The sequence below is a fragment of the Borostomias antarcticus genome, assembly GCF_949987555.1.
Source record: "Borostomias antarcticus genome assembly, chromosome: 1".
Taxonomy (NCBI): Eukaryota; Metazoa; Chordata; class Actinopteri; order Stomiiformes; family Stomiidae; genus Borostomias; species Borostomias antarcticus.
The window spans coordinates 48,712,781-48,740,633 of record NC_140234.1 but is presented as its reverse complement, the minus strand read 5'-3'; the positions used below and the strand labels follow the sequence as shown (position 1 = coordinate 48,740,633).

Here is a 27,853-nt window from a genome sequence, read left to right as displayed (position 1 = left end):
AGAAATGTTGGTTCTCCAGACTCTTTTGTCTGTTTTAATACAATTTGTTCAATATTATCAAGGACTTTGTGATTCTGTCTGTAAAAGGTGCTATACAATATATTTATATCACGCCTACACAGTCTGGAGCAACCAATTTTAGCAGTCTGCTCTCACAGCTGTTCAGTATGCACTGCTACTGCTCTCAATACCACTGAAGCTGTGCTTCCTGTGGCCTGATGCAGGATGCATTGCTATGATGCTAACCTAGTTATTGTAGCTGTTGCTTAGTATGCAGTTTATCCATATTTCATCGCCTTCCCTTTATTCATAAAATTCCTAACTTGCACAATGCCTCTGAAATTTTCTTCATTTTCCCACATTCAGTTGTTAGATGAACCCAAACCATTCACAAGATGATGACGGTTTTTGTTCTGAAAGTTCTGAAAAGTGATTAAAAGTGAATTTGAATTGAAACCAGATATTGTCCAGATATTGTCCAATATGCCAGACATTTATATGCAACAAGGCAATTCAAAGTGCTTTACATCAGACATTAAAAGCATAAAGACAAAGTGCAACACATAAAAGGTCATATAAAACGAAATGCAAAAAAGGACACTATTTTCTTTATCACATACTGACACCTTCTCTCTTTCCACTCACTTACGTACAATGTCCTTCTGTATAGTTGCTCACTGGCTTTGCACCAGTGCCTCAAACATCCTTTCTGAGCAAGGGACCACATCAGCTGTCAGTGGCCTACTGTTGTGTCACTAGGCACACCTTGCACCAAAAATCCAACTTCTCCATTTCCAACATACATTTCCTTCTTTCTCTTCCTCCCTCAAGGCATTCTACTAACAATCTCTTGTACTTTGCAGAAAATGTAAAACAAAATGCATTAAAAATAAAGTACAGGAATAAAAGTTACAGTGCAGTGTATGAATAAATAATTATTTGATTTAATAAAAAGCAGCGGCAAAAAGAAAAGTCTTCAGTCTTGATTTAAAATAACTGAAAGTTGCAGCAGACCTGCAGTTTTCTGGAAGTTTATTCCAGATATGGGGAGCATAAAAACTGAACGATGCTTCTCAATGTTTTGTTTTAACTCTGGGGACAGAAAGCAGGCCTGTGCCAGACAACCTGAGAAGTCTGGATGGTTCATAACATAGCAGCAGATCAGAAATATATTTTGGCCCTAAACCATTCAGTGCTTTATTAACCAACAGCAGTATTTTAAAGTCAATTCTTTGACAGAGAAGAAGCCAGTGTAAGGACCTCAGAACTGGAGTGATGTGATCCACTTTCTTGGTCTTAGTGAGGACTCGAGCAGCAGCGTTCTGAATCAGTTGCAGCTGTCTGATCGTTTTTTTAGACCTGTAAACACACTGTTACAGTAGTTGAGTCTACTGAAGATAAACGCATGGACAAGTTTTTCCAGATCCTGCTGAGACAAAATCCTTTAATCCTTGATATATTCTCCAGGTGATAGTAGGCTGACTTTGTAATTGTCTTAAAGCAATGCACCGCGATATTTGGACCTTTACAAACATGTCTGGTGCTAATTCTCCAATTAGATTTCCTAAAGCTAAGCTGAATCGTCCAAACAGTCTACTCAGAAAGATAATACATTGACATTTATTACCTTTTAAAACTTGCCCCACACGCAGCATTCAATCGAAGTGCGCATGCGCAACGTTGTGCTTAAACAACACAGTAGTAGCTAACTATTCCGGCGTCTATGGATATCATGCGTTTTTTAGCTCAATGATATCATGGCGGAGGTGAGAAAACCGAAGCGAAACATCACAGAGGAAGCCAGAAAAAGAAAATCTGATAACTTTACGACAGTACGACAATGCACTTACTCGCAGAGCTTGTGGGGGCGCAGTTCTGAGAAAACAGGAGAAAACGCTATGTATTGCTTTAATGTGACTGTTGAAATTCAGGTCTGAGTCCATGACTACACCAAGATTTCTGGCTTCGTTTATGGTTTTTAGCATTACTAATTGGAGCTGAGCACTAACATTAAATCGTTCTTCTTTGGCTCCAAAGACAATTACTTCAGTCTTATTTTTGTTTAGTTGAAGAAAGTACGGATTGACAGGGCAGACCTTCTTAACAGTGACCTGTCTCTGACTGCTGTGGCTGCTGTTGGTGGGTTTTGTTGGAACGTAGCCAGTGGTGCTTAGTAGTGATGATGGTGAGCAGCTGGGGAGAGTCAGTCACTACAGGCGGCAGGGACAGTAAGATGATTGATAGTGGAATAGCATCCTCCCCACAGACCCTAGCAGATGATCATAAAAGACTGTATAAGAACCTGATATGGAGGTAATGCTACATCTATCATAGCTAGAGTTTAAACATGCTGTAGATAACATTTATATGTAGACAAATATATTTTTTAATACTTTTATTCCTTACCTTTCTAAAAGCTATGTGGACGTGTTTTTTTAAATGATTTGTCTACATACTAAATGTTAATGAAGAAATGTAAAGTTTTTCTAGTTATCCCTATGGGCAGGTTTGCGGTGCTGGCGATTTTGAAGAGAACACCGGAGCTCTTGTTTTCTAAGCTCACATGACTCATCATTATTGTCACTTTCTCCCCCTGATTTATGAGTAATCAGTAAATCCCAGACATGGCAGTATACTGTAACCTCTGACCCTCATTTGTTTTCTTTAAGAGGTACTGTCGTCGGCACAATGATACAACCTAGTTGATCCCTCATACATAACAGTAATGGAAAACATCCTTCACCCGAGGCGGGGTCGAACGGTTATCCACCGTCAATCGCTGGAGTCTCCTTTAAAGAGAAGAAGCCGGTATAGGATAAGCACTGTCCCGGGGGCCTTAACGAGTGTTGTAAACTGTAATGTGCGAGATTAGAACACATTGAACTGGAAGTGGCCTTGCCAAAACGAAGACATATGTCTTCCCTGAGGACTTTTTTTATGAAAGGGAGGCAGAGAATAAAATGCATTGATTCCCATCATGTTTAATGTCATGGCGTTATCCGTGTTTGTTTGCGCTTGTTTTTTTCCTCGTCTCATAATGCATGTCCTGACAGTGGAGGTCAGAGCATCAGCACTGTGGAAATTACATAGTGTACTTGGGAGACATGGAAAAATAAGTCTTTGTTCAAGTTCCTGCAGTAAACAGAATGTTGCGGTTTAAAGGCCTGCACATAATGTTTGTGCTCTCGGTAGTGTCATATTGTGTTGGGAACATTCAACCACAATTGTCACAAAGTTCACCTGAGGCACTATGTTTAATATATGTATTTGCCAGGCAAAGACACATGGTAATTCATAGCAAACCAATTCATATTGTCACGGTCATGACACACAAAGTGAATGCTTGAAGCTATCTTCTTGTTAGCACACTAACTCATTTCTGCTGCCAACAAAATGACAGCAGAGGTTACTTTTACTTTAATTATAGTCCTTTACAACTACTTTAAAACTCAATGGTTTATATGGCATTATAAAAAAAAAGATATACATCTTCATATACTGAGGCACAAGTTTGTCCTCACTAGGTAGTAGTTGTGTATCACCTGCAGTCTTACACGTCTGCAGTCATCATGCAACAGCAGTGCTTTGATTACTCTTGGCTCTCACTCATTGGCTAACAGTCTAGGGTGGGTGGTTACCTGGTAGGTGTGAGGGACTCGCCACACACAACGCCTGATTGGTTGACAGTGATTGTGTGCTAGCTATAATGTGTTAGCCGTCTTTTACTAGTAGTTTGAGGATAGTTGCTAGTATTTAAGCCTTTATCCTATATCTGGGACGAAGTCATTAATGGGGAGTCAGATAGAATAGAATAGCATAATTATCCATGTGAACAGTGCCAAGCAAGCAGATAGAATAGAATAGTGTCAATGTACTGTATTCAAGGCCACATTAACAGTGCTGTCCAGTGTGATCATCATCAGAATTGGGTCGTCCACAGACGGGCCTCCCATCTTCGTCTCCAGTTATCCTCCAGTCCAGTGCTGCACATAGCATTCTGCTGTAGTATCCATCCAGCGATCTCTTCAGGGAGTGGCTCACGGTCCAGGACTCACAGCCATACAGGAGAACGGCCTCCACGGTGGATTTCACACTGGATTTCCACACGTTGCTCATGCTGTTTAGAGCTCTTCACATAAGCGCCTTCCTTACTTTGAGGACCTGCTCTGTTGAGTTGACCCAAGAGTCCCAAGTCCTCAACCTCCTTCAGAGCAGTACCTTCAGCCATCATTAGGGACAGATGGTCCTGGATGTTATAGGTGATGACCTCAGTTTTCTTGCCATTCAGTCCAAGACCCACCTTGGCACATTCCTTTTCCACACTGGTCAGGAGCTCTTGCACTTGCCTCATGTGGTTAGATATCAGGCTGATGTCGTCGGCGTAGTCAAGGTCTGTTAGGACTACAGCGGGATACCTTCTCAACCTCCTAGGTGTTATAGTGAAGCCGAGATCCTCCTACCTTCCCTGGATTGCCTGCCTCGTAGTCCAGGACTATTATAAAGAGGAAGGGGGAGAGGGTGTCCCCTTGTAACACTCCCGCCATGTCAAAATCCTCACTGTTGCCATCCAGTGTCAAAACCTGACATGATGCCTGAAGAAAAGAGATTAATTCTGGTCTGATGTATCTGCTATTACTGTAGGTGTACAAATCGAGTATACAAAACATTGTACTACTAACATGCACTGCAGTAACAACAGCAACAAAAAGGCAACTTCTATTGCAATTATGTCACTCAGAGCTTCTGAGTTCATGGCCGTGTTCACTAAAATAGCCCCTCACTGACTCTGTCACTGACAAGACTCAATTTGACAGGTGTGAACTGTCAAAATGTCCAATGTTCAGAAGTGGCCAAAGATGGTTGAGATTAATCGGAAAAAGGTCACACAACTCCCTCGTAAGACACCAGAGGGGTCTCCTGTTTTTGACAGGTCTTATTTTCCAGTACGTTCTCAAATAACCAGTATATGAAAGTTGTGACAACATGTGATTGCATTTTTGAAGTAGATTTGTTTTAAGAGGTTGCTGCACGTTTCCTTAATTTTTGTTGTTGTCACAGCAATTCTCACATATGGTTTGCTGCTAAATCTCATGTGAGTCATAATGCGTCACCTCGCTGGGATTACAGTGATGACCAACTACGCAGAACACGGGCGCGTGGACTTGACTGATGAGAACGGCGCTCCTCGCTGTGTGCTCCTGTCTGGCATTAGCCCCCATCATGGCAGCTGTGAGTGTGTGTTCTGTGTGGGATGTCATTAACTCTAGGAGAGAAGCCCTTCTGTAATTAAGGGTGAGGAGGAGACGAGAGGCAGGCAGGCAGGTTGTTTGACGAGGCACTGCAAGGTCGAGCATATAATGTGTCAGCAAACCCCCCCGTCCCCCCCCCCTCCCCTCTCCCCGCCACCCCGCTGCAGGGGAAGTGTATTTTTAATTAAAAATTGCCCCTCCAACACACACACACACACACACATATGCTTACACTATGTGGACGTATGCCTGCACGCGCATACACACATACATGGTCTCTCCAGCCCCTAGAATGTGCAGGCTTGATTAGTATTAGTTCTTATCTCAGGAATGGACAGCCTCTGTAGTGTTATTTTCTTGCCTGACTAATTTCATGAAGAGCATACTTACAGCATTTTCAATTCCAGAGCTGTCTGTGGAGTTCTAGGGGGTGGCTGTCTATCTGTGCACTGCAGCTGAGAGGAGTTGAGGGTGAGCAGAGGGTGAGCAGAGGGTGTGTGTGTGTGTGTGTGTGTGTGTGTGTGTTTGTGTGTGTGTACTAAGTAAAGTATTTGCATGTAAAATCTGAGTTGGATGATGTACTACTCACAGCCACTTACAGTTAGCTTGTTCTGAAACTGTTGAATAACTGGTATAATATAATCCAATCTGCTACAGTAGCTGCTTATTGTGTGTGTTCCAACAGTGGGAGGATAAAGGCCATGTCGATGCTGATTAGAGCTGGGGCACTGGCATAGTCACAGTGAGTGTGTGTGTGTGCCTTAAGCTTTGGTCACTTTCCCACCAGAGAGATCAGAGCTGTGGCCTCAGGCTCTGCCTGTTTTCTCCTCCTTCCAAACTCTCCCTCTTCATCTCCCCCGTCAACATCCATCACCTCCCTCCTCCGTTCCTTCCCAGTTTCATCACCGCCCCTGTGCCGACTGTCCACCTCCACATCTCTCACACTTAAGGTTCTGTAAATGGTGTGTGTGCATGCGTGTATCTGTGTGTGGGTGTGTGTGTGAGCGTGTGTGCATGACTGAATATGCGTGTGTATGTGTGTGTGTGTGCATACTTTTTATGTGCTTTTTATGTGTGTGCTCTGATCCAGTATCCCCTTATCATCGATGCCCTGTCAGCTCAGATAATGACTCCAGGGCCCGTGAGTGGTTTGGCCCCTGTCGCATCACACAGCCTAGAGGCAAAACAAACACAGCTGGCCAGCCAGCCACACTGCTCTGCCGCTACTGATAATGAGCTCTGCTTCTCCTAGATACTGTGTTCTTATGTGGGGGTGGAGGGTTGCCAAAGCCCCCCCTCCCCCGCACACACACACACACACACACACACACACACACACGTCCCCGCCAGCTATCGCTGCGTCACTCCTGACACCAATGATGACAAACACACACGCACACACACCTTCATTTCCCACCCTCTACTTCCCCCGTCTACCAACCAGACATTCATTTGCGTCTATTAGTTTTTGACGTGCCCGTTTCTCCTTGAAGATGGACTGTACCCGGCTGATTTCTGATCATAAATCTACCTCATAAAAGGCTAATGTGACACGGAGACACATATTTAGCTACCAATTTAGTGCGCCAATTAGCGTCGCAAGCCCCACGCCCCACGCCCCCGCTGCCAAGTGCCAGCCGCCCAACATCTGTTCGCCGTACTGGCGCCGAGGGCAAACGGTTCAAATCTCATCCTTTCCTTCCAAGAGCCCCTCGTTTCAGAAGAGAGGCTAACAAGCTAGATATGTGAAGAGCAGAATAAGCCTGGTGCGAGTTCCTTTCTTCTTTTAACTTTGGAAATAGGCAGGTTTGGCTCAATGGTCAATCCCCCCTCACCTTGACCTCCTCTCCCTGCACCTGAAGTCAAATTAAATAATATAAAATCTCTGATCCTGCCCAAAACAGAGGACAATGTGCTAGCATATCTTCAGCACAGTCACCCTAATTGGGCACTTCTGTTGTAAGTAGTAGTCTTTTTTTTGCTCTACAGTACAACAGTGATGGATTTTTTTTGCGTTGCCGTGGTGTTGGCATCTTATCTCTTGTCACACCATTTGACTGCTGCCATTTTAGTTTTTTAGTTTATTTTTTTCCCACAGACTGTGGAAGACGCTCATATGCATTGTAGGAGCCCATTTAATGCAGATAAGCCATTGTTCAGGTTATACAAAGGAAACATGTTTCTGGGCCCAAAATCTCTCTTTCTCTCTCTCTCTCTCTCTCTCATACAAATTGTCATTCCGACCCTCCCGTGGAGAAGGGTGAGATGGGATTATGGCAGGAGAGTATGAAAGGGGCTGAACGGGAGTGGGGGACAAAGCAAAGTTGCTCTTATCACAACTCACCAGCAGTGTTGAACATACAAAGCCTTTCGGGAATCCAATTTACTCCTTCCTATTAGTTTAAGTGATATCAGCGCAATTAGCCGTCACAGGTCAGAGTACTAGACTAGCAGCGCTGACCTCTTAATATATGTCAGCCAGTTTTTTGCTCTTATTGTTTTGGATTGCTCAAGTGCGCATGTTTCTTTTTTTATGGAATTTCTCCCTTTCTCTTCCCAATGACTGTGACTGAGAGGCAGCTGTGTATACTCCGGGCTGTAGTAACTTAATTGTTACTATAGCAAACGCAGCGCTTTGTGCAAACGTTGATGGGGTATAGTTTGGGGTCGGGCGCGTCCTTGGTAGCCTGGGCCGAGAGCTTAGACAGTGAATGAGTGAGTTTGTTAGCGATGCTCCAGAAACGGTGACCTTGACCAACTAAGCTGTGCTGTGGCTTGTTACTGTAAGTGTTGCTTCCTTCTTCCCTCTTCTGTACCTCTGCTCCAAATTAAACTGGAACCTTCCAGGGGAATAGGATTTACCTGAGGTGCTTAGACAGAGGGAGAAATCAAATCCTCCAGTGCCGGCTGGCTTGTTTACAGGAACCCGCTGGCTCAGGCTGTATAAATAGACACCACAGATGAGACTGAGCAGACTTTCTTGTTTTTATTGGTGGACGCCAATTCAAACACCAGGCTGTTCTTTGTTTGCGATGCAAGGGCACACGTGCACACACACACACACACAAACATACACACACACACACACACACACACACACACACACACACACACACACACACACACACACACACACACACACTAAGCCCAGGGTCCTCTTGTCTGTGTAACATCAGACTGAAATATGCTTTGCCACTTACCTTGGTGTCTCTCCTCCTTCTCCTCCCCCTCTCTTGTCCAGGTGAGATCTGTGCGTTCCAGATCCACGGGCTGGAGGTCCCGTTCGAGGCGGTGGTGCTGAACGGGACGTCCGGGGAGGGCCAGCTTAGGGCCAGGGGCCGGGTGGACTGTGAGCTGCAGAAGGAGTACACCTTCATCATCCAGGCCCACGACTGTGGAGCCGGACCCGGGGGCACCGGGGGCAAGAAGTCCCACAAGTAAGTAGTGGGGAGTGGTGGTGGTGGTGTGGTTGGTGTGAGCATGTGTGTGTCTGTGTTTATACAGTATGGGCAGTTATTGGAACAGCACGTGGCATATCATTGGATTGAAACCCATGTGCCCGCCAGTCTGTGGACCAGGCTCTGATGCCAACCAGAAGCACATCAGCGAGCGAGCTGTTCCTGAAGTCCATAGTTTTCTATACTAACTCCGCGTACACATCCGCCACGCCTCTCCTGCCTTCCTGTGGAGCGTCGTCGGCTGCGGGTGAATGAGCGGGTACGCAGGAATTAGCGTGCCGCAAAATGTGCGCTTGACTACGCGTACGCGTTGCTACTGTAAAAAACAGGAACACAGTGGGCTTAACTCCAGTGGTGTCAGGACAGGATGCATGGTGTGAGGCCACTCTACTGACCAGCACCCTCCCACTGGAAACACTCAACGCTCAGATCACTCTACTGACCAGCCCTCTCCCGCTGGGAACCAGATGAACTGGACACTCAACGCTCAGATCACTGTACTGACCAACCCTCTCCTGCTGGAAACCAGATGAACTGGACACTCAACGCTCAGATCACTCTACTGACCAGCCCTCTCCCGCTGGGAACCAGATGAACTGGACACTCAACGCTCAGATCACTGTACTGACCAACCCTCTCCTGCTGGAAACCAGATGAACTGGACACTCAACGCTCAGATCCCTCTACTGACCAGCCCTCTCCCGCTGGGAACCAGATGAACTGGACACTCAACGCTCAGATCACTGTACTGACCAACCCTCTCCTGCTGGAAACCAGATGAACTGGACACTCAACGCTCAGATCACTCTACCCTTCTCTCTTAGTCTTACAGTATTCTTACCTCCTTATCACCAAATCACCCTGACCAGGCCATGGGTTCAGCCCTGGAGGCTAAGTGTGATTCATGATTAGACCACCACGGAAACACCACCAGTAAACTCCTGGACTGATATGTAAACACAGATTCTGCACACTTGTGAGAGCACTTGAACGTGGCTGCTCCTCTCTGAAATGGCTTTCTTTGTAACCCATACAGTATGTCTGTCGTTTCCTCTCAATGAGTCTTTCTTCTCACTCAAAATCACCTGCTATACAAATAAACATGCCTTGTTTTCTCATCTAGCAGACACGCACACGCATGCACATACACACACACACACACACGCACGCAGGCACGCACACAAACTCGAGTTATAGCAGGGGACACAAGTGAGTACAAGTTGAGGTCTTGTTTTGTTTCATTGTTTGTGTGTGTGTGTATTTCTTGGCCGTTCCTTAGGGAGTGTATATCGAGGAGTTCATGTTGTTGGTTGATAGGGATGGGAGGGGAGGCGTGGTGAGGAAAGGAGAAGGGAGGAGGGGAGAATAAGTGTCTCTCTCTCTCTCTCTCTCTCTCTCTCTCTCTCTCTCTCTCTTTCTCTCTCTCCCTCTCTCCCTCTCTCCCTCTCTCTCTCTCCCTCTCTCTCTCCCCCTCTCTCTCTCCCTCTCCCTCTCTATCTCTCTTTCTCTCTCCCCCCCCCCTCTCTCTCTCTCCAATTACACATGACACAGTGGGCAGCTAGAAGGAGAGCAATCAAGGAAATGAGGCCCCTACAGAGGACAGACTACAGGATCAGGGATGACATGCCTGCCAACCAGCTTGAGCTTCCACGTCCTTCCTCCCTCTCTCTCTGCCTCTCTCTCTCCCTCTTTCTTTCTCTCTCACCCTCTCTCTCTGTCTCTCTCTCGTTCTCTCCCTCTCTTTCTCCCTCCCCCCGCTCTCTCTCTCTCTCTTACTCTCTCTCTCTCCCTCTTTGCCCTACTTATAGTACTTATGCTGTTTTTTTCTCACTCTCCCATTTGCTCTTCTCTTTACTCACACTGTTTTGTGTCTGTCTGTCGGTCTCGCTGTCTAGCTGTCTGCCAGTCTAGCTATATGTCTCTCTGTCTAGCTGTCTGTCTGTCGGGTCTGACTGGCTGGCTTTCTGCCTGCCTATCATTTGTATGTCTGCCTGCCTGTCTTTCTGACACCTGCCTATTATCTGTCTGTGTGTCTGCATGCCTGCCTGCCTGTCTATCTGCCGGTCTTTCTGTCTATCTGTCTCTCTCTGTATCTCTGCCTCTCTCTCTTTTCTCCTTCCCTCTTTCTTCTTTGTCTGTCCCTGTAAACATGCATACCATAATACTCACTTTCTCTCATTCCTAGCTCTCTGGTTCCCTTATTTTATTTATTTATTTATTTTATTGGTTTATTTGGTGAGGACAGTGCATATTAATGAACACATACAAATACATGACTGTGTAAACATGCCGGATTTAGCTAGGAGCTAGTTTCCATTCGCAGTCCTCAAACATTAAACATTAAAAAGAAGTACTCACAGAAGGACAAACATTAAAATACAATTACAATAATAATAAAAATAATAAAAAACTAAATCTAAGAGGCTATATAAAGTGCTGATGCTCATCAAGCACTACAGTCAAAGTGCTAATGCTAAAGTGCTGTATATAAAGTGCTGTATGCTAAAGTGCCATGTGTGAGATGCTGTTCAGTCTTCATATATGTTCGCAGGTTTGATTATGTATAAGCCATTTTTGGCGTTCCCTGCTCTCTCTCCCTCTCTCTCTGCTATTGACTTGACTAGTTCAACTCAACAGTGTTATGGTCACCCTGGTAGAATGGAACGGCCAGTGACCACTAAGCCTACTAAAGCCATTGTCCTGACTCACAGTCACTGATGCATTGTGAAAACATGGACGTGCAAAAATGTGCGATTACTGTACCTTTGCAACATCTACATTCGCCAACCCTAGCTTTGTTCATTGTACTAACTTTAACCTGCTGCCACAGCTGGCGTAGTGTTGTTATACTGAGTATCAGCATGGCTGTGATGCGATTGCAGGTACTGCAGCCTCGTATTTGCTGATATTCAGTGTAATAGCACTCCCTCAAAAAAAAACTCACAAAAACACTGTAAATAATTTAAAAGCCTATGCCTGCCCTTATGGGGCAGTATAATGACAGGATTGGTGAGTGCCTCTGTAATAAGTGCCTCAAGTTCAAAGGATCGATGCTCCAATAGCCTGTTTGTGTCCCTAACTACTGTGATTGCTGATAGCATCATCCACCTGCCGGGGAGAATTGATCACACATTACAAAACACTCATCTAGCAGGCGTTTTTATCCAAAATGACTTATAATAATTGCATTGAATGTCGATAGCCAGTGTAGTACTTCCCAGCAGAGCTCACAAGTGTATCTCCTTTCTAAACAAGTGTTTATAAGAGCATAAACTAGTGTTTAAAGGAGAATGCTCTTTTTCGATAACCTGGACCTTATTTACGGCATATTATAAGACGTTTGACTCACGAGATAACTTTGGTATAATTCGGAGGCCTGTAGAAGAAATTTAAAATCCAGCGCGAGCCAAGTATATCCATGTAATGGCGGCGGACGGGGAACCGAGAACGCAGCTTCTAAAAAATGTATTTTCTGCCGTGAAACGGTTGTTTTCATCAATCTATTTTTATGAATCGCTAGTTGTGCTTCCATAGAGCGATGGCTTGTTGTGATTTTCACACGCCTCTGTAATGTGATCTTTAGAAACGTCTTTAGAAACTAAATAAAGCTTCCCCACTTGCTCCAGCACGCATGTGCACGGCGTGCAGACTGGCTATTCTCCGTCTGTAGGCTACACTCATGGCTCACATTCTCTATGCTACGATCGGCTTGTTGGTGCCTGGAATATTGTGTGCAGTATGGCTGAATATTTATCAGATTTTGAGGATATAGAAGATGACTTAGAATATGATGGAAGCCGATTGTAGCGTAGAGAATGTGAGCCGCGAGAGTCTTTCCCATCACAGTATGTAGCCCTACTGGTCACGCAGGATTCCTATGGGGTAAATATCTAGCTGTGACATTTATACTTTTTTAAGTCGACCTGCTAGCTTCTCACTTGGCTCAACAAGAACATGATCTTCCCTTGGTGTCTATGGTTGTGAATTCAAGCCCTCGGTGATGCAGAATAAACATGTTGATGCCTAATCGGGCATTGTTCTGTTTGGGTATCAGATACAAGATATATATTTTTAATTTAAGAAGTTTTAAATAATTAGGGTCTGGGCAGAGACCCTCATTTATTTGTTATTTATACCATGGTCTGGGTGAATACTCGATTCTGATTGGCTGGAGGGGTGGTGGTTAAAACCGTATATTGCACACCTTATAATGCACACCTCGGCTGAAGTTTAATCACCGTTCTAAATCATTGCGCCATTAAACCCATGTTAACTATGGGATGTTACATAACATGTTTCACTGTTTCAACATTTCAACGTAACAGCCTTTTAATGTCAATTTTAGGACTGTCCGTCAGTTTAGTTTGTCTTTTTTCTTTTTCACCGGCCAAAGTAAAAACGTAGATTCCCAATATGTGGTCTGTTTATCACAATAAAGCCTGTTTGAAAATATGTTGTAACTTTGTCGGTTCCCCGTAGTGTCTCAGATGTAGTAGCCAAACTAGTTTCATCCACCGCTGTATCTATAGCAACAGTTAACGGCTTTGATAGCTGAGCTCTTTGATGTTTCTATGGTGATTGGTCTCCACACCTCTCTCCCGGATATATACCAACCACAGCCTGTGGAGCACTGCAGTGGGTCGGCTGTCGGATGCCGGTCTGGAAAGCCGACAGATTATGTCTGTCACAGGCCACAGATGTGGGACGAGCCTCAGATCGTACTGGGCACCATCGGTTTCAGAGAGGAGAGCATGGAGCCAGATTTTGTCAGGCAGTCAGCATCCTACGGCGTCCACCTCCACATCCGTTGTCAAGCAGCTGATGCAGCCATCCACTTTGGGATAATCTCTCCCAATTTCACTTGAAAATTTCACTATAAATGGCAATATGGTTTTTAATTTTAGCTAGAGGAGAAAATAATAATTAGGCAATGGTAGCCTAACTTGTTGTCTAGCCTAGTTGTGTAGCCTATTTATTTATTTATTTATTTAGCGATTAGCTAACTTTCTTTCTTTCTTTCTTTCTTTCTTTCTTTAATTATCTAGCCTAATTATGAAGCTATTAAACCTATCATTTTTTTCTAATCTAGATCTGTTGATGTCTGTGATTTTGTGTAGCCTACATGTAACCCAATCTTTATTATTTCAACAAAGCCAATTACATCAAATGACTAGGTCATGAATAATCCTTTTGAACACAACAGCCTAACCATCGTAGGTGTTTAATACACTACATCGTAGTGTATTAAAAACACATTTCTATATATTTGAATGCAGGCACTTCGCAAACACACACACATATTTTTGGAGAGTTCCGGACGCTGAATGTGCATTAACTTCGGGCTGTCAGGCAAGTGGCAATGATAAGCCAGCTAACGTTACAAAGCATATAACATCGAAATGGAGGTTATTGATTCTGGGATTGAGTTTACAAACCAGCCTTTTGCCTTTTTTCTTTTTTTTTTTACCGTTAGCATTAGTTCATGGCTAGCTCGCAATGCAACCTAGAAAGGTGCAGATTCATCCAAGGCGTACATAGCAACGCGTTCTAGTTCAGATCGAGGGACTATATCAAATCATAAACTTTGTATTTCTATATATTTTAATGTAGAAAATGTGAGTAAATGGCACATATTGTTTTTGGCAAAATTACCATGGTATACTTCGCGGAGGGTTGTTATCCGCCTCCGCGTCGTGCATCCAAACCGTATAATGCGCAGCTCCTCGTTGATTATCCCTTACTTGTCTCCTTCCTCCTCAAACCGCCCGTCCCTGACCCAGTGCTGCGCAGCAGCTGTAATTCCAATCACTATGGCAACGGAGGCAGTTGAGTCTAAAGGGCAAAAGGAGCTAGAGGGAAGAGATATGTTTTTAGTTTTCTTTTAAAAGTATTTAGCGAGCTGGCTTCCCTGATACAGTATCTATAGGTATTGTGTTCCATAGCTTTGGGCCATAATTGACAAAGGCTGCACTCCTGATCTTCTTCTGACTGTTGCTGGGAACTTCTAGTAAACCAGCAGTGGATCATCGCAGTGTTCTTGAAGGCACGTAGTTGACCAGAGAGTTAGCAATGTAGCTTGGTCCTGGCCCATTAAGGGCTTCATATATAAGGAGGAGGAGGAGCTAAGACTGGACTAATGTGCTCTCTCCTGTTGATTTTTGTTAATAGTCAGGTTGCAGAGTTTTGAATGAGCTGAAGTCTCTCAGGGTTTTTTGGGGGGAGACCAGTGAAGACTCCATTACAATAATCAATGCAATAATCAGTTTGTGTATGCATATTGTCAGTCTTCTTCTGGCAGTATCACCTCCCCCCTCACATCTCGTGTCCTCTGAATTACAGAGGACACATACTGTACACACACACACGCACGCACGCACACACACACACACACCTTACCACCTCTCCAAATCATCATAATATTCAGTGGCACAGACAGTATACATAGAACATAACCCCATACATGTTTAGAGCTGTGAAGATTCTCGCTATCAACACCATGGAAGGCCTACCAGCTCGATGTTATGACAGACTAGGTCAGTTCACTCATACCTATCCATTCCACTCAGATCTAGTCCCTGTGGCTGGAAGCTGCTGTGTCATTAGTGATCTCTCTTCCTGACTGACAGCGTGTCACACTCTTTTTCTTCCCCTAGTCCTCTCATCCTGAGCACTGAGCGATTTATTACCCCCCACCCCCACATGCCTGGGGGTTGAGTGCTAGTGGGCTCTTGGGGCCAGGCTAATGTATGTGGGTCAAGGTTAAGTGCTCCCCTGTCTGGGGCTTGTCTGAGAGGTTAACCCCCTAACTCTTCAGAGTGACTGGATGGTTAATTTAGGCGTTATGTGCACACACACAGACACACATACACACGCACACACAATTACACACACACACACACACACATACACATACACACACACACACTTTCTCTTTCACACACACTTTCTCTTTCACAGTCATGACTGGCTCAAGAACATGACATAAACAAAACCAAAAAGGGGAGACCGATAACCGAAGCTCAGAGTAATCAAATAACAAACTAAGGTCACAGACACACATACACCGTGTGCTAGGAGACAATCTCCCAGAACACTGAATGGCAGGACAATATATAGGGCTTGGGAAAATTTAGTCCCAGACACGACCATCTTGTTTCTACACAGGTGTATCTATTTGTCTGATTGCATAGGATTCTATGCAGTAGAGCCATTCAGACAAATAGATACACCTGTGTAGAAACAAGATGGTCGTGTCTGGGACTACATTTTCCCAAGCCCTATGGGAGGCTGGCCAGCTGAGCCCAGGTGCTCTCAATAGCAGCCCAATCAGCCCAGTAGCAGCTCCCAATCACTCAATCAGCCTGACGGTCCTCCTGGCCCTGCCCACCAGCTCCAAATCACTCAATCAGCCTGACGGTCCTCCTGGCCCCGCCCACAAGCCCCAAACCTGGAGAGAGAACACACAGCAAGGCAGGCAGAACCAAGGGGACCGTCACAATGCACACACACATCAGGCTACGTTCACAAAACACACACACACTCCCTTCTTACTGTACCGCCCTCCCATGTTCTTGCCAGGGCGGCTGTAGTTATTAAACGTGTCACTTGTGATGCAGAACGCGCCGCGCTCTCCTCACCTCTCTCCAGTGGAGTTTGGGTAGGGTAATTATCTCACCGGATGGCAGCACCGTCCCACAACACCAGAGGCTGCGAGACGTGACACATTCACACACACGCACACCAGCAGTAACTCACACGCTCAGATACACACACAAACGAAAGAAGAGCTGGGAGCTGTCACTCATTAGCATATTGCTGTCACAACCCATTGTGTGGGTACATGAAGTCTATGGACAGTTACTACAAAAAGGTTATTACTGTATGTCTAAACACTTGGCCTTCCACTCCATCTCTGCCAACTCTAAACTGGGGTTTGTGTTTAAAAAAACAAACAAAAAAAACATGTTGTGGTCCATGGTAAACTTTTCTAGGGGCCTTTATTAACAAATATGGAGAGGGAACTTGAGTTAATTTGTGTAAACATACTTTTGGACTTATGCAAAGGAGTATGATGAAAGTTGGATCTAAGTAGGACATAGGATCTCTGCATGTTGATGGCCTGGCTGTGCACCATCTGCACTTCTTAGCGAGTTAGCGCGCCCCGGGAAGTGACACTCGCTCCCATTGGAAATGCAAAGCGTGAAACGTCTATATTTAGGCCCCCAACAGGGGTACAAAACACATGCTTATATGTGATGTATTCTCACACTTTATCTCTTCTGCTCTGTCTGTCTGTCTCTCTCTCTCCTCGTGACAATGCCGCTCCTTTTCCACATCAGTTCAAGTATATGTCTCTCTCTCTCTCACACACACACACGCGCACACACACACACACACACACACAACCCCCATAGGTGCTATGCTAATACCTGTTTCTGATCGAGTGGCTGGGGTGACAGCAGGTATAGGCAGCCCTCCATGCTCCAAGTACCTCATTGATCCGGGTGTTTAATAACCCTACTCTGCACTACATCCATCAGTGAGCTCTGGTCTATAGTATTTGGCACATGTCACTGCTGGAAGTGATCTTGGGAGGTGGAATGCAGTCCCATAAGTGTAGCGGAGATATGCCTGTGAGAGTGTGTGCGTGCATGTGTGTGTGAGAGAGAGAGGGAGTGTGTGTGTGCATGGGGAGGGGGCTGAACATCAGAGTGGGCATCGTAGTGAAGGACTAAGTCCGCCAGATTGGACAGGGAGTCATCGTAGTGAAGGACTAAGCCCGCCAGATTGGACAGAGTCATCGTAGTGAAGGACTAAACCCGCCATATTGGACAGGGAGTCATCGTAGTGAAGGACTAAGCCCGCCAGATTGGACAGGGAGTCATCGTAGTGAAGGACTAAGCCCCCCCCCAGATTGGACGGGAGGGAGGAGATGCCTCACGCCCGTGGGCTGTCTCAGTGGGGAAACAGAAGGCGTTGCTCCCTTGACCCTGGACTGGCTGGATGGTGCTGCGTGCGTTCCCCCCCCCCCCCCGGCCCTTCTCCCCAGGTCATTTTGAGTTTGTCCTGAATACCTGTGTCCCACTGGTGCCAGTAACGCTCTGTTGTGTGGTTGTCTGTTAAGCCCGCGGTATACTGCGTTTGCCGTGCGTATTTTGCGACGTGTTAATTTCTGCACAGCCAAACAGCAGCCAACAGAACGCAGGACACTCATGGTAGCCATCTAAAGCCTAGTTTATACTCAGTCGACAAGTGTCGTACGACAAATGTCTGACGACAGAAAAAAAATGTTGACCGACATTTAGCATTTATACCTCAGCGAAGTGTCTGATCACCTCCATGGTAACTTGCAGACGCGTGGCTGATTGATCCATGGCAACGAACGTGCCTTCTATCTAGCTATGCAATCACAGCTGTGCAACGAAAGTAACAGTGTCTGCGACATTAGAAGGTTTGGTAGGTGTAAGACACCCCTGTCCGACACAAAACAATTTCGACAGTGACGTCATTTCTGTCTGTTGACACTTTCAAAAGTGTCGTACGACGAAGTATAAATTGGCCTTTACAGTACGTGTACGCCTGGTTAAAGGTAAGTATACCGCGGGTTTATGGGTTGCTGCCTCGCCCACTCTGGAAGCCCCCTTTCTCGGGCGTCACACTGAAAGGGTGATGAGGGGATGACCTTACTGTAGCTTCTGTGTTGAAACTGCGCTCACTGTCCACATACCCTGGCACCGGAGAGCAGGCGTCTGTTACACAAATGCAGGCATGTGAGCACGCACATATACACACACACACACACATATACACACGTGCGCACAAGCACACACACACACATATACACACATATACACACACGCACACACACACTGCCCTTTGTTCACACAAATACCATCAACAGGCCTCCTTTAACATGCCCTTTCCCCCTCAAACACACACACACAAACAGACACACACACAGTCCTCAGTGGGGTAGAACATATGTTTGCCCCCCTCCCTGCCCCCCCTCCACACCCATGGGTAGTCTGGTGAAGGGGACGGGGACAGTAATGTTTATGAGATGTACTCATTAATATGACAGAACAAGCACTGGGGAGGGATTTACCGCTACGCCCAGACTCTCCGACCGTCTGCCGGCAGCTCACACTGACACGATTCTACGTTCTCTGTTCAACTTCTAAATGCGTGGGTGGGTTGTGTCACAATGACTGAGTGTGTGCGTATGCCGTTTGTTTTTGTAAGATAAGAAATGCATTATGGGACCCCCCTGCTGTGTCTCGTTGTCGGCCAACCAGTTGTTAGCCCAGAGTTTTCAAAAGCTGAATCCCAATCTGAGTGCGCAAACCACCCTTGCGGCCCCTCGCACTTGCGGCCTGAGGCCTGAGCACTAAATTGACATCAGCTGGAAGGGCCAGAGGGTGCAGGGCCGTGAATTAAATGGGACAGCACTTCCAGCGGCATGCCAACGATTCCCAAGCCAGTTAAGCTCAATGCCCCTCCCACTTCGTTTTCATTGGCTGCCGCGTCCCTCCACGCAGAGGCTGCTCTGACAGTTCCGCTCGGCTCTGCAAATTGACTTGCTTGATCTGTTTTAAATTAATAATAATTTAAAATGTATGTTGGTTGGGATATGTTTGCAGCATGTGGATTTCAAGATAAATGTTGTGTTATCGGCAAATGTCATCATTTATGTGTGATTCACTCGGATGATGACTCGGATGCACTCGAGCACTGTGTCACATGAGACGCGGTGGACTGTGGGTATTTTCTGCTCCTAAGTCCGCAAAATTGCAGACTCTCGGTAAGTGCGGTTAAAGTGCCCAAAATGGCGGCAGTGGCGCACTTGTGGATTTAGCAATTCCGTTTTGGGACTACCCTGAGCCCTTGTGGACTTGGGGGGAATGCGCATGTAAGGCCACAAGGCCGCGAGTGCTCTGCACTTTCGCCTAAGTGCGTGATTTGGGATTCAGCTAAAGAGGATAACACTGGCGCCTAAACCACTTATTTTTATCTGCTGTATTTTGTACACTGTCCACTTTTTTCCATCTTTTCCATCTACCATTTTATCTGTTTTGGAAGCAGCAAACTGAATGGGCAGCTACCATTCTCATAAAGATGAAAGACAAAAGATGAACACAACCATGAAGTGCTGATACATGTCTGTGTGATGTTAAAGGCCAATTTATACTTTTGAAAGTGTAGACAGACAGGGGTGTCTTGCACCTACCAAACTTTCTAATGTCGCAGACGCCGTCACTTTTGTCGCACAGCTGTGATTGGATAGCTAGATAGAAGGCACTTTCGTTGCCATGGATATGCTTTGGCTTCCTTGTTTTGGTTTTGGCTGAACAGCTGATGTAACAGCCCCGAGTTTGATGTTGTCATACAATCAACCACGCAGCTGTCTGTTGACAGACATTGCTTAAACACGTTTTTCGAATGAAGACCTTCTTTTCTCAATTCTAAACACAAACCACAAAAGGAAGATACCTTGAGCAAGACACCTAACCCCAAATTGCTCCCAATGAGCAGGTTAGCACCTTGCATGCCAGCTGCCGCCATTGGTGTGTGAATGTGTGTGTGAATGGATGAATGGGAGGCCATTGTAAAGCGATTTGAGTGCTGCTAAGGTGGAAAAGTGCTATATAAGTGCAGGCCATTTACCATATAATGTTTTACGTATGGTATACTCAAATATAAAACAACACACATATGCGGTAACAGAAAAAATATTTTATTCCACACTCAAAAGTAAAGACATAACAAAGAAAAGAGAGTAAGGCCACATCCTGCCTTTGGTGCCTGTCTGGCCAAAGAACCTCATCAACATTGCATGCAATGTTCTCCCTGGCCAGGCAACGGGGGAAGTAATGCTTGGAATGCTGCATGAACCCTTGACAGGCCTCCGCCGTGATGTCCTCACCACGCCTCCTCCATGACCTGGAGCAGTGGGACGCGCTGTTGGGGATTTCTCTCATACAACTTCCATCTCCACACAGAGAAGAGCTCCTCGATGGGGTTGAGGAAAGGGGATATGAGTAGGATGAGTAGTATATTATAGGAGTATGGAGGGAGAAACACAACTGAAAAGTTTGGGTGGTTGGTGAACCAGTCTCGGACCACAGCAGCTCGGAGGAAACTCATGTTGTCCCAGAGAGGACACCGTAGTTGAGCTGCTGTGGCCCACAGAACTGGTCTGGAGGAATGAGGTGATGGTGAAGCGTGTCCAGGAATGTCAGAAGAGCGGTATTGTAGGGCCCGAAGGTGGAATGGTGATTCATGACAGTACACATTGTTATGTTCCCTCCGCGCTGGCCTGGGACCTCCACGATGGCACGATGGCCGATGATATTGCTGCCCCGACGCCTTCTTTTCACGAGGTTAAAGCTCGCTCCGTGCAGCTCAGCGGTCCGTCCGTCCATGAACTCGATGCATCTAGCTCCACAACTCTCTGAAATACACAGCATGACAGTGTCAGACATGGACCTGGAGCGGACAATACAGCATGCCATTGTGATACAATGTGAAGAAATACTGTAACTGCATCATATTACAGGTGCTGAATATAGCACTCACTTGCTCATAATCGTGGCACAGTGCTTTGACCCGATCTGAATTTCTGTCGAATGGGACTCTTGGTCTTCAATACTGTAATTATTGCTGTATTTGTCTCAGGGTTATGGCATTGTTTTCCAAGACCATGTGGACAAGTGCAGTCTCCTGCTGGGCTGTGAGTGGACGTCCCCTCCCACCACCGTGTGGTCATCCTTCATTCCTGAAAAAGATACAGATACAGTAACAGAATTACATATTGTACTGACAAAGTAGGAATGCGGTTCCCAATCTCATCATATGTGCAGTACATACTGTAGAACATGCTTTGTTTACTACGGTCCACTTACAACACTATATTCTACAGTAATGACTGAGTGCTGTATTGATACAGTATGCAGTACTACATACAGTAAAGTCAAGTGAGTAGTATTTCTCACCTATGTTCATTCCTGAATGTCCATATGATGGATGCCACCGTGAAGCGTCTCAGGTTGGGTTGGACCCTCAGGCCGGCCTCCTTCATCGTCAACACATGGTTGAGGACATGGTCAATTATAGTGGCCCGAATCTCATCAGTGATGGCGGCTCTCCTTCTTCCTCTTCCTCATTGTCCTCCTCGTCCTCCTCCTCCCCCTCCTTGTCCTCCTCTCCCCCATCTTGTCCTCCTCTTCCCCCTCCTTGTTCTCCTCTTCCTCCTCCTCGTCTTTGTCCACCTTCTCATCCTTGTCCTCCTCCTCGTTGTTCTCCTCTTCCTCCTCTTCCTCCTCTCACTCGTACGCCTCTGCCTCTCTGGATACCTCTCTCTTCAACTTCATCCATTATTCTCCAAACCAGGAGCTCACCTCTGACCCTTTATGTTGCTCAAGCTCTGATTGCAAATTGATCAACAGAGTTCAGTGTTTAACAATTGATTGGTTCAGTGTTCCAGGTGAAGACGGTGAGATTTTATTGGAAAGGAGTGTGCAAAATATTGAGAGTTGTGTGTAGTGTTTAGAGAAAAGGGTGGTTTGGAATTGACAACTGAGTGTAAAGCAGACGTGTGTGTTTGCAGTTCAGCAGAATTGGTTTAGTGATTTGGTAAACGAGTCAAAGGTTGTGCACATTGTATCTTAAGTTCCAGTTTTTGTGTTTAATCAATTGAGAAAAACTGTAAGCTTTAGTCCACTGCAGTCTGTGAAGGGTTCCTGGGTGTGCTTGTTTTGTAACTCAAGGTAGCACAGGTGGGTGGTGGTTTTTGCATTTGGATCATTGTAAAAGTGGTTAATTTTTTTTTTTACAAAATTAACAAAAAATTAATACATAAATAAAAAATAATAAATAATAATAATAATATATCAAAGAAAAGGAAAACCCAGGCCACCCCAGGTTTCAAAACATGCACAATAAACCTCAACCCCATATTGGTCTGTAACTTGCTTTCTCTCCCTTTACCCCCCCTCTCCACCCTCCCTCTCCACCTCCCCACCCCCTCCCTGTCTGCCTCTCTCCCTCTTCCCCCCTGCCCTCTCCCCCCACCTCTCTCTGTCTTCCCCTCCTCCCCAGGGCGGTGGTCCACATCCAGGTGAACGACGTGAACGAGTTCCCCCCCGTGTTCCGGGAGGCCCAGTACCGGGCCGCGCTGACGGAGGGGAAGATCTACGACAGCATCCTCCAGGTGGAGGCCACCGACCAGGACTGCTCGCCCCAGTACAGCCAGATCTGCAACTACCAGATCACCACCGCTGACACGCCCTTCGCCATCGACCGCAACGGTTAGTGGCGTGGCCGAACACCGTGGCTGGTTTAGATTGTTGATCTCAAACATACCGCTGTACATTAGACAGACAGAGAGAGAGAGAGATACATCAAGACAGACTATGTGTGTGTGTGTGTGTGTGTGTGAGAGAGAGAGAGAGAGAGAGAGAGAAAGAGAGAGTGAGAAAGAGAGATAGAGAGAGTGTGTGTGTGTGTGTGTGTGTGTGTGTGTGTGTGTGTGTGTGTGTGTGTGTGTGTGTGTGTGTGTGTGTGTGTGTGTGTGTGTGTGTGTGTGTGTGTGAGAGAAAGAGAGAGAGAGAGAGAGGGAGTGTGTAAACACACTGACAGATGTATTTCCCAGAGGTAAAGGATGCTCTTCATTAACCTCAGACAAGGTCAAACTCTGCTTCCAGGTCCACCAGGAGTCAATGGACAAATGAGCTCTCTCTCTCCCTCTCTCTCACACACACACACACACACACACACACACACACACGTACGTACCCCCTTATCAGATTTCTCCATATCCTCCAGTGACCTTCCTTCCTCTTCTCTCTCACCCTAACAAGGAAGTGGTTCTGTCTCCGTCTCTCCGGGGCCCCCAGTCGCACTGCCGTCCATCCACCTGTCAGTACCTGCTGTGCGACTGGGGGACGGGTGCGAGCCAAATCCGAACCGGATGCAGAGTGACGGATGTGCGGAGCCCCTGGCCAGACAGACCAGAGCGCTGCTTAGTTCTGAGTGGGCTCGATCTATCACTAACCACAGGAGGCTTTGCCTGAGTGGGCTGTTCAGGACAAGAGCACCTGGAGGAGGGAGGGAGAGAGAGGGATGGGTGGAGGGAGGGATGGGTGGAGGGAGAGAGAGAGGAATGGGTGGAGGAAGAGAGAGAGGGATGGGTGAGGGAGGGAGAGAGGGATGGGTGGAGGGAGGGAGAGAGGAATGGGTGGAGGGAGAGAGAGGGATGGGTAGAGGGAGAGAGAGAGGGATGGGTAGAGAGAGAGAGAGGGATGAGTGGAGGGAGAGAGAGAGGGATGGGTAGAGAGAGAGAGGGATGGGTGGAGGGAGAGAGAGAGGGATGGGTGTAGGGAGAGAGAGGGATGGGTAGAGGGAGAGAGAGAGGGATGGGTGGAGGGAGAGAAAGAGAGGGATGGGTGGAGGGAGAGACAGGGATGGGTAGAGGGAGAGAGAGAGGGATAGGTGGAGAGAGAGACAGGGATGGGTAGAGGGAGAGAGAGAGGGATCGGTAGAGAGAGAGAGAGAGAGAGAGAGAGAGAGGGATGGGTAGAGGGAGAGAGAGAGGGATGGGTAGAGAGAGAGAGGGATGGGTGGAGGGAGAGAGAGAGAGGGATGGCTGGAGGGATGGAGGGGGAGGGAGGGAGCAAGGAAGAGAGCGGGGGAAGAGGAGATGAAAGAGAAAGGGGTGAATGAGCAATGTGGAGGAGTGCGAGAGGGGATAAAAGAACAGAATGAGAAAAGAGAGGGGGATCAGTACAGAACAAATAAATGAACAAAACAGTGATTAGGGTATGGCATTTCAGATCAAAGAGAGATGCAGAGAGTAGAGGAGGAGGGAGGGAAAGAGAGAGAGAGAGAGCAGGGGGGTAGAATAGTTATTTATTAGCCCTGGTGTCAGTAGTCACAGAGCGATCTTATAGCTGCTGACTCAAAAAAGTTGATGTTACTGAAGAAACGGAAACGCATGCTTCTCTCATGCAGTAGAGGGTAGACAGTGTGTGTGTGTGTGTGTGTGTGTGTGTGTGTGTGTGGGGGGGGGGGGGGGGGTGAGAGAGAGAGAGGAGGAGAGAGAGAGAGAGAGGGAGAGAGAGAGAGAGTTTTTGCACATGTATGCATATGTATAATGTAATGAAATGATGCAGCCAACAGTGAAATTAAATGAGCTAGCAAAATATGCAACATGTCATGCAGGTGGAATTAATGACGCAGATCTGAGCGATCATCCACCTGACAGCAACAGAGAGAGAGAGACAAGAAGCTAGAGAGTAATGAGGATAGAGGAGGGAGAGAAGCGAACAATGGCCACCAATCCTGTCCGGATGGGATTAGTTTTACCTGGGGACGTTAGTAATATCATTTTTACCTGAGGACCCCAGTGATTTTAAGTACCGATCCGGATGGAAAAAGAATTATCTTTATTACTTCGACAAATTACCGAGTGCGCATGTCTGCCTGTCTGGTTTCGTCACACTATCGTATCCTGCCTAGTGCCTACCTGACCTGTACATGTGCTGACATGTTGTTTATTGCAGTGGGTCATGATCATAAGCATGTCAGAAAAGTGCCACCGTTTACTAGCCGCTAGCAAACACTAGCTAGTAACGTTAGCTATTTAGCTTACCTACTACATCCATGAATACGGCCCATCGCAGCAACTTGCGAGACCTGGCTCTTCTGCTGGACCTGATATAGTTTCTCCAGATTGGTGTCCATGAGGGGGTTGTAGAACGTGCAAAGGGTTCGTGAAACACCAGGATTTCCTCCATTTCACTTATTTTAGCAGTATAAAGTAGGCTACAGAAAGCCGGAAATTCAGTGTAATATCCCGCCCAAAATAATGTAAACAATGCATTTTCTATCAAATAGCTGACATGTCTATCCGGACGGTAATAAAATTACCAGTGGACCTCGGACTTCGCTGAAAAACAGTAGGTAATTTCAGCCGGATTACTTGCGTCCCCGGTGAAAATCACTGACATGGTCGATCCAGACGGAAATAAAATTATTGAATTACCCTGGTAAAAATTACATTACCTGAGGTCCCCAGGTAAAACTAATCTCGTCCGGACAGGGCTATAGTCAGTATTTACCTCGAATGCCCTCATTTCAACACTTTTAATTGTAAAGTCATGGAAGCATTCAACATTCAGCACATCATTCTTTATTAAAAAGCCGGCGTCTCAAAGTATCAGGTTAGCCAGTCATGCCACTCATTATGCTTCTCAACAACATTTTTAAATTGCTAACAAGCACTGCGGGACCCTAAAATGGCGTTTTGTAATCTGTACACGCTCTTGGCCAGCATTCAATAGTCTGCAACATTAAGTCCCATTAAGTTTGATTCAGTGGTGTTGTCATCGGCTTGTAGTTTTACCTTATCAAATATTAATCAGCACATTAGGACTACAAATCCCCTCATGCATTCTGCCTGGCAGGAACAGGATCTGAGGGTAGTTAATACATCCTATTTACCAATGTCATAGTAAATGGTTAGTCGTTGTTATGTGGCCTTGTGGCACTGTTATCCTTAAACAATATTGCAGATTTGTTTTCAAGCAATCGCAAGTCCACACACACAGTATACACACATACACGCACGCACGAGCACATGCCAATAACGACCCTCACACAAATACTATACTCTAAGCTGTAGGCTATCACAATCACGAGAAATCACACACACACACACACACACACACACACACACACACACACACAAGAGAGAGAAAGAGAGAGTCAATATCTTATACACTTCACCTCTTATGCCTTTGATGGGTTTTTGGGCAGTATAATTTCTCTGGAGCGTCCAGAGTGTGACCTTGTGTGGCCCTTCCTCCCAGGTAATGTCAGGAACACGGAGAAGCTGAGCTATGATCGGCAGCAGCTGTACGAGATCCTGATCACCGCCTTCGACTGTGGCCAGAAGAGGGCAACACAGAGCGTCCCGGTCCGCATCGACGTCAAGCCCGTCTGCAAACCCGGCTGGCAAGGTTGGTACATCCATCTCTGTACGTACACCCGTGTGTGTATAAATCGTTAGTTAGGGTTTAGGGTCAACGTTTAGGGTCAAAGGTTGTTTAGATTTTAGGCTTAGGTTAAGTTTTTTAGTTTTTTGGGGAGTTAGGGTTAGGGTCCAGGTGTGTGTGTGTGTGTGTGTGTGTGTGTGTGTGTGTGTGTGTGTGTGTGTGTGTGTGAGAGAGAGAGAGAGAGAAAGAGAGAGTGAAATAAGTATGAGACAACATTAGAGATGAACAGAGATTGACAGGGTCTGTGTGTGTACAGTATGCATCTGTGTGGATTTTCAAAGCTGTCCCCAGCCGATACTTACTTAGGTACTGTTTGCATTTTAGACTTTGGCTAGCTAACTGTCTGGCTTTCATTTACACAGTCAGAGCACACACACACACACACACATACAGTACCTTGAAGCACATCAAGTCCCTGACCCGTACATGTTTTTTCCAATTGCAAAACTCAGATCTTTGTATCTCACTCTGAGTTAGAAATGATTATCCACGCCTTTGTCTCATCACGCCTGGATTATTGTAATTCTCTTTTTACTTGCCTCACCAAAGCATCCTTAGAACGCCTTCAGCTGGTCCAAAATGACTACGTCCAGCAGAACTTCTCATATTACTCCTGTCCTGGGGCCTCATTTATCAAAGAGCGTGTAAATTCTGGTGTAAAATAGGGCGTACGACGAAAACGCGGAAAATGCGAAATGTAGCGTACGACGAGAATATTTACACGCTTTTCGGATCTATCAAAAATGTCGTATGCCCTTTTCTGCACGGGAAATCCGAGACCGGCGGGGAAGAGAGCGTACGCGCACGCGCCCCGTGTTCCGCCCCCTCCACGCCCTAATCCAACCATATATGGTCAAAACCATGAGTGGGCAAACGTGGTTTCCCGGAAGGAACCGGCTTAAAAAGGTAGCGTGGAGCACCCAGGCGGGACAATGAAACATGGAACGAAGAGCAAAGAAGAGGAACTTTTCGGAGACGGAGGTGCATGTGCTAGTTGGTGAGGTCCACGTGAGGAAGGCAATCCTCTTCGGAAGGTATAAATCGCCTACGTTTGTCTGTTTGCTCCTACAGCTTAGTAGCCTACTTTAGCTAC

General features: G+C 46.2%; 1 protein-coding gene across 1 annotated transcript in view; it reads left to right on the top strand.

Annotated features, from left to right (window-relative positions):
• The window catches only part of LOC311307248 (calsyntenin-2-like), a gene marked incomplete at both ends in the record, with an annotated part of 328,809 nt that overhangs the window by 217,924 nt on the left and 83,032 nt on the right, over positions 1 to 27,853 (top strand). Inside the window, 3 exons of the mRNA XM_084436045.1 lie at positions 8,491 to 8,686; positions 22,805 to 23,013; positions 26,575 to 26,724. Of these exons, the coding sequence (XP_084292171.1) occupies positions 8,491 to 8,686; positions 22,805 to 23,013; positions 26,575 to 26,724 (555 nt within the window). The remainder of the gene's footprint in view (positions 1 to 8,490; positions 8,687 to 22,804; positions 23,014 to 26,574; positions 26,725 to 27,853) is intronic.